Raw genomic sequence first — 8,252 nt, 5'->3', positions numbered from 1 at the left:
GGAATATCTTCAGGGTAAAAGGTCTTTGATTATTTTGTACATTCTATTAACAGAAAAAGACCCAAAAATCATTGAAAAAATATGTGTGTTACAGGTTTTCACACACACAAACACACACACACACACACACACACACACACACACACACACACCACACACACATACACACACACACACACACACACCAAACAAGACAAAGAATCAACTCCAAAACATAAATTTCAAGTCATAAAAGGATCCAACTGTTTATAAACAATTCAATTTCATATTTCCCTGAGAGAGAGAGAGAGAGAGAGAGAGAGAGAGAGAGAGTTCTGGGTTCAATTCTGCCCTTTGTGTGTGAGCCAATTGAGGACTCTGATAGGATCCACTGCCTGTAAGGGAGAAGGAGGAAGACACACACACACACACACACACACACACACACACACACACACACACACACACACAATACACACACACAATATCGACACACACACGCACGCACACACACACACACACACACACACACACACACACACACACACACACACACACACACACACACACACACACACACACACACACACTGAGATCATTTCTGCCTCCTTACAAGTCATCCTCGTTTCCCTTCCTTGAGTCCCACTTGAAGGCAGTTACGAGTGTTAGTGTTTACTGTTGTTGTTGTTGTTGTTTACCTGTAACGGTGTAAACATTTCTTTTGGTGTTATGCTTGATTGAAATTACAACAATAATAACAATACTCTTCTTTAAACACACACATTATACACCAATTATACATACATACATACATACATACATACATACATACATACATACATACACAGCACAACAAGAGACATATAGTGAGACCATCAGACTAACAGAGGCAGAAGTGTGTGTCTGTGTGTGATGGAAAATATTGGAACAGAGCCAACAATACCGGCCAGGGAGGACGATATTTACTGCCGTCCAAACAAACTCTTTTGAAAACCACACAACAATTGTTTTTATTATTATTATTATTATTATTATTATTATTATTATTACAGTGGTTTTGAGGAAATTGGTTATAAAAATGGGTCTAATTGTTATTTTAAACTTAATAATCTCTAGAACAATTTCAAGTTCCTCGTACTATTAAACCCAAGTTCTAATAGGCCCCAGCTCTAATAGGCCTTAGTCCTATTAAACTTACAATGTGATGCATACACAAACAACCAATTAGAATGAGAACACGCAGACACTGATCCCTATTTCTGTAATTGCCTCAGTGAAAGGAGGCTAAGATTAACTGCGAATCCAATTAGTAACTCCAATTTCAAACGAGGTAGACATAGCTAATTTACTACTCTCTCTCTCTCTCTCTCTCTCTCTCTCTCTCTCTCTCTCTCTCTCTCTCTCTCTATCTATCTATCTAAAAACCAACCAATTTCCTCCCAATTTCCAACAACCTCACAATATAACGTAACCAAACCCATTATATCCCTTTACCTATTATTATTACACCCTATTACTATAAAACCAATTAGAAGCAACCAATTAATTTACTAATCTCAAGTGGCCAATTTCACCCCCTCCCCCCCCACTGCTATTCCAGGCTGGAGTGGGTGGCATAGTACCTTCATGGCCCAGATGCCATTCCAAGTCAGATGGTCGATTTCATGATTGGATTATTCAGGGCATTCCCACCTTATTGCGAATATCTTGATAATGCCTTGTTTCTCTCTCTCTCTCTCTCTCTCTCTCTCTCTCTCTCTCTCTTTCCCATACCACATAAACCTGTCCTTCTCACTCTTCCGCCTCCCTACACCCCCTCCCCCCCTCTTCCCCTCACCTTGCTGTACGTCAACTATTTTTCACCTCTTCCCCTCACCTCCCTCCTTCTCCTCCCCTTTTCCCTCCCCCCCTTGCTATTACTCCCTCCCTCTCCCCCCTCTCCTTCCACTTCCCTCCCTCTCCTTCGGACCGTCCCATTCCCCCTCCTCCCCTCTCCCTCCCTTCCCCCTCTCCCTCCCTCTCCCTCTCTCTACCACAGGGACACACAGCTAGAGGGGACGAGGGGACTGCAATTAGCTCTTTGGTGGCCAGCTAAGTGAGGCTGGTTGAATTAGCTGTGGAGGAGAGGGAGAGACAGACAGACAGACAGACAGACAGAGAGGGAGATAGACCTGAGGTAATAGCTTTTAGCCTTTGAGGTTCAGGAAACAGCTAATGGAGAAATGGACACCGTTTTAAGCTCCCATGGCCACAGCTATAACTAAGACGAATGGAATTAAGTTTTAGCTTTTCGAGGCTCAAGGGAAAGAGAATAGGTGTCGTGTTAGCTGTGATGGATAAAGCTATAACTGAGGTTTTTAGGATCAGCTTTTGAAGTTCAGGTAATATCTGATGGTTAAATGAACGCTGTATTTACCTGTGATGGCCAGGTGAGTGTAATTAAGGTTTAGCTGTAATCTCTCTCTCTCTCTCTCTGTGTATGGTTAACTACAGGTCATTCCAGGTCACTACAGGTCATTTTATGTTACAGATGGTGCTGGTGGTTGAGGTGCTGACGTATGTGTGGCTGACGGTCGGTCTGGCCGGGGCTGACACCATCACCTTCCACGGTAAGTCCTGACATTTTCTTCTTGTTTCTGTTATGAGGAAATTGTCATTTATTACGTAGGGAAATTTTCTTTGACGTAGGGAAATTTTCTCTTATAGAGGGAGATTTTAATTTTATTTATATTACAGGAAAATATATCTGTTTTGTTGTTGTTCTCGTAGTAGTAAGAATATCCTATAATAAAACATACAACAATCACAAGATAAACAGTGAAACCTCTATTTAACGAACTATATAGAGAGGAAAATCCGTTATATGCAATGGTCCGTTATATGGAGGTTTGTTTCACTGTATTAATAACATCAATAACGAAATAGTATGACGTCATTAACAAGATAATTCCCAACCAACTTAATTTTTTTATTATTTTTTTTTATTTCTTTTACAAATAACAGAAATATTCCAACAAAAAACTTAATTAGTATTTTTTGGGGGTAATTTCGAAATTAATTACAAAGACCATTACAGCTCTCTTAACTAACGAGGAGGAGGAGGAGGAGGAGGAATCCAGTAACGTAATAACTGTAACGAATTCTGTTTTATAGTAATGAGGAATTCATATACAACACACACTATAACTCTTAAGTCATGAAATGGGATGAAAACCGCCATAAATAATGAGATTTTGACAATATTCCCCTACTACCGCTACCACTACTACCTACTACTACCACCTACCGACCTTCACCCCACCCTCACCCCCCACCCTCCCCCACTACCCACCCCACCTACCCCACCACCTCCGCAAGGCCCTGTTCAGCTGACAGTCCTCGGCTTTGCGACTCTATAATCAGTTTAATAGACCGAACATGACCAGCAAATATTGACTCACTCCTGTCAAGGACTGTGTATTGTGAGGGTGTATGCCTGAAGAGTCATTCCCTGATAGATGAGAGGAAGAGGAAGGGAGAGAGGAGGGGGAGGAGGGAAAGGAAGAGGGGGAGGAGGGGGAGGAGAAGAGAGAGAGGGAGAGAGGGGTGGGAGAAGGAGAGAGAGAGAGGGGAGGGAGGAGGGGGAGGAGGAGAGAGAGAAAGAGGAGAGGGAGAGAGAGTCGGTCTTAATCAGAACTAAACGACTCGTGTGAATTGTAATAAGTGGTGAGCTGAAGTGATTGTGGTCTCTCTCTCTCTCTCTCTCTCTCTCTCTCTCTCTCTCTCTCTCTTTCTCTTCTCTCTCTCTCTCTCTCCTCTCTCTCTCTCTCTCTCTCTCTCTCTCCTAACCTAACCTAACCTAACCTGCAGTATTACCAGAATATCACTAGACTTGCACCCCGGTAAAGTAAAATGATTCAGTGTTACCAGATCCTTGACTTCATTAACCCCTTGCAAGTAAATAGCCTTAATACATTTTGCGTTCTACAGTGTTACCAGAGCCATGTTAAGACCTTAGTGAGCGGGATAATATTACTGAATTTACCTAAGTGTTGCCAGAACCTCAACGTTATTACACCCTTGGAATAAATCAATATTCAAATTACTTACTCCAGTGTTGCCAGAAGAGTAGTACTGTTAAATCGCGGCCAAGTTGAATAATTCATCTGAATGTACCTCAGTGTTACCAGACTCCCAGAATGAGTAAACTCGAGGAAAAATGTGTAATTCATTGCAAGGTTTTTTCACAATTACCAGATAAAGATAATAAATGACCTTAGGGAAAGGGTTAGTATAATTTAATATATATATCAGTGTTACCAAAACCCTTGAGAAATTACATCTCTATTTTAAAATCTTCCCCATGTCAAGTCTCTTCAGTGTTGCCAGAATTCCAGTAAAGTTGGACCCCAGCGAGCGTAATAATTTAATTGAGTGCATATCAATGTTGCCAGACTCCCGAAGACATTAGACCCTTGCTATAATACGTATTAATTCCTGAAAGTGTCTTCACTGTTGCCAGAATCGAGGTAATATTAAACCCTTGACTCTGTAATTATTTAATATATATCAGTATTACCAATTACGAGGATACAGTGATCGGACTCTATTAAAGTGGAATAACTAATGAATGTTTCCTCATCAGTGTTGCCAAAGAGAATCCCATTAAAAACATCCATTCAATAAGTATTGCCAGATATTCACCAATAAATCGTGTGATAACTTACTCACCTAGCCATTAGTATTGCCAGACTCATCCTGCATTAGACCTCAAAGAAGCGAGAAATTGTGTCGCATCAATCGTCAGTATTACCAGATATGAGGTAGAGACGACCTCAATAAAACAGGGAAATGCACTCTCCTAATCATCAGTATTGCCAGAAAACCATGATAATATGTCGAGGCAATCACCAGTATTGCCAGAGCCAGACCCCAGGGAAACCTTTCTTCCCAATATCTCACAAATCTGTCAACATTATATCAGTGGATCTCTCTCTCTCTCTCTCTCTCTCTCTCTCTCTCTCTCTCTCTCTCTCTCTCTCTCTCTCTCTCCAAAATGGGAAACAGACACAAATAGCACTAAGAAAGACTAAAAGAAAGAAAGAAAGAAAGAGAAGGGGAGAAAGAGACAGAAATAGACAGATAAACAGAGACGGAGAACTTTAAGTAGAATGAGAGAAAGAGATAAACAAAAACACATAGAGAGAAAAAGAAGCAAAAATAGAAAATTAAATAGAGAGAGAGAGAGAGAAGCGTTATAGTACTTGGGAGTGTCGTCACATCACGGAACAGCTGATGTTAGTAAACAAATGGTTCCTGAAATGGCGGGAAACTTGAGAGGGGGAGGGAGGGAGGGAGAAAGGAGGGAGAGGGGGAGGGAGGGAGGGGAGAGGGGGAGACAGGGGAGGAGGAGCCTGTACCCGAGCCTTTAAACACCAGACAGAATTTTCGGACCTCTGCCTAGCTGGTGGAGTGATGCCTGAGTGATGCCTGGCTTGTGGAGTGATGCTGGTGATGCCTGGCAGCCGGGTGCCTGGGCGATGCCTGCTTGTGGAATGATGCCTGAGTGATGCCTGGCTTGTGGAACGATGCCTGAGTGATGCTTGGCTTGTGGAATGATGTCTGAGTCATGCCTGGCTAGTGGAGTGATGCCTGAGTGATGCCTGGCTTGTGGAGTGATGCCTGAGTGATGCCTGGATGATGCCTGGCTTGTGGGATGCCTTTGTTTATCTCATTCTCTCCCTTTTTCCGTATTATCGCTTCTCTCCCTCTCTCTCTCTCTCTCTCTCTCTCTCTCTCTCTATCTCTCTCTCTCTCCCACAGTGCCAGCTAGGGTGCCACAAAACAGCCGAAGAGGTCATCGTTAGAGCGATTAATGCTCAACTTTACCGTCATTATCCAAGTTTTAATTGTTGGAACGTGTTTTTGTGTTTTTACAAGAGTTTCCTGCACTTGATGCGTTCCGCGCCACCTCCCCCCCTTTGTCTGTTTGTGCTTGAGGTGCGTTTGATGATGGTTCCAGTACTATTTGGGGGGGGGGAGGAGGAGGAGGGGGCTGGTTTTCGTTGTTTTCGCTGTTTGTTTTTGTTTTCGTTATTTTTTGTTTCATATTTTTTTGCCATTTGAATTCTTTTGCCTTATTATTATTATTATCATCATCATCATTATCATTAGTAGTAGTGGTAGCAGTAGTAGTAGTAGTAGCAGTAGTAGTAGTAGTAATAGTAGTAATAATAACAATCACTTATCATGTCAACTACCTTTAACCCAGTAAACAACAACATAATCCCCTCGTTTTCTGTTCATCCAGCGGCGCTCACAGGGGAAACTTCTGTACCCTCTTCTCTTTTCCCCGCCTCTGTTGTTTTGAAGCAGCGAGAATGTGAGGTATTCCACTTATGATGAATATAAGCCCTTGTGTTCCGTGGGGGTAGGGGGGTGTAGGTAGGGAGGGGGGAGGAAGGGAGGGGGTGTGGGTAGGGAGGGGGAGGTAGGGAGGGGGAGGTAGGGAGGGAGAGGGAGGTATATAAGGGGGGGTGTGCAGGGAGAGAGAAGGAAGGTATGAAGGGAGGATAGAGGTACCACTTCCACCATTCACCACCACTACCCATCACCATCACCATCACCATCACCACAACTCACCACATCCAGAACCACCACACACTAACCACCACCATCCACACACTAACCACCATCCACCACCACCACCACCATCCACCATCACCATTAAACTCATACTGAAGTTTGTGAGGTAAGAACAATCTCCATAAATAAAGTAAGAGAGTTTAAAAGTATTTGCATATGTCACAAGAACTTAATGTACTTAAGAGAGATATAATTTAGTCCCCCCTTGGTGGTGTGGTGGTGTGGTGAGAATGTGTGGTGGTAGTGGTAGTGGTGGTGGTGAGTAGTGGTAGTGGTGGTGAGTGTGGTGAGGTGAGTAGTGGTGTGGTGGTGGTGGTGAGGTGAGTAATGTGATGGTAGTGGTGGTGGTGTGTGGTGGTGGTGGTGGTGGTGAGTGGTGGTGGTGGTGGTGGTGTGGTGAGGTGGTGGTGGTGGTGGTGGTGGTGGTGGTGGTGGTGATGGTGGTGGTGGTGGTGGTGGTGGTGGTGGTGGTGAGGTGGTGAGGTGGTGGATAGTGGTGGTGAGTGATGGTGGTGAGGTGGTGGTGGTGGTGGTGGTGGTGGTGGTGGTGGTGGTGGTGGTGGTGGTGGTGGTGGTGGTGGTGGTGGTGGTGGTGGTGGTGGTGGTGATGGTGGTGTGGTGGTGGTGGTGGTGGTAACAACCATCAATAACCATAAGAATCACCACTACGCCTCACGGGGCTGATGGCATATATAGATAAAAATAAAACTGCTTTGTTCTAGAGATTCCAGAACCCTTTGTTGGGGGCTAGGAATTAGGAGCTAGGAATTGGGGCTAGGAGCTTAGGGACTCGTAGTTAAGGGCTAGGAATTGGATATAGGATGTGAGGGCTAGGAGTTAAGAGCTAGGAATTGGGGCTAGGGGCTGGGGGCTAGGGGCTGGGGGCTAGGGGCTGGGGGCTAGACATCTGACTGTGTTAACTCACCGTATTACATATATTTCCTTCTCATCACAACATCCCGCTTCTCATTTTCTCTCGTCTTTCCCTCTATCGCCATCATCTCTCTTTCCATTTCCATTACCCCCTCTTTCTTCTCCTCTCTCTCATGTCCTTTCATCATACATTTCTCTTCACCTCCTTTCATCGCCGTTCGCTATCTTTCTCTTTTTCTTTTTAATTTTTCACAATTCTATGAAAAATCTCTTTCTGTTCGTCTCTTCCATCTCCTCTCGTCATCTCTTTCTCTTCGTCTCTCGTCATCTCTTTCTCTTCGTCTCTCGTCATCTCTTTCTCTTCGTCTCTCGTCATCATCTCTCTTCTGACGTCTGTTGTTTTTGGCGCGAAAATTAACCCTCTACTCCCTTGGGCTATAAAAAACGCGCCAATACTCCCCTCGTTGTCAACACCTGTTTTTTCCCGCCAGAACGAGGGATAATTATGACGTCATGAGGCATTAAAGCCGGGTTTTACAGACGCGTTATTAGCTAATAGACAAAGGCGAACGACAGCCTAACACGCGATGATCCGGGTTATGTCAACAGTGAAGATGATGTTTTAGTGTGTGACTTTGAGATATTGTTGATGGTAATGATGATAATGATGATAATGATGGCAATAATAATGATGGTAATTAATTATTGTCTACTACTACTACTACTACTACGAACGGTAATAATAATAATAATAATAATAATAATAATAATAATAA

The 8,252-nt window shown here is 43.5% G+C and overlaps 1 protein-coding gene across 1 annotated transcript in view; it reads left to right on the top strand.

Moving 5' to 3' along the window:
* Positions 1 to 2,509: 2,509 nt before the first annotated feature.
* The window catches only part of LOC121863696, a 48,645-nt gene continuing 42,902 nt past the window's right edge, over positions 2,510 to 8,252 (top strand). Inside the window, exon 1 of the mRNA XM_042362439.1 lies at positions 2,510 to 2,588. Coding sequence (XP_042218373.1) covers positions 2,510 to 2,588 — 79 coding nt within the window. The remainder of the gene's footprint in view (positions 2,589 to 8,252) is intronic.

The sequence above is a fragment of the Homarus americanus genome, unplaced genomic scaffold (genome assembly GCF_018991925.1).
Source record: "Homarus americanus isolate GMGI-L3 unplaced genomic scaffold, GMGI_Hamer_2.0 scaffold40248, whole genome shotgun sequence".
Classification (NCBI taxonomy): domain Eukaryota; kingdom Metazoa; phylum Arthropoda; class Malacostraca; order Decapoda; family Nephropidae; genus Homarus; species Homarus americanus.
This window is presented reverse-complemented; position numbering and strand designations above follow the sequence as displayed.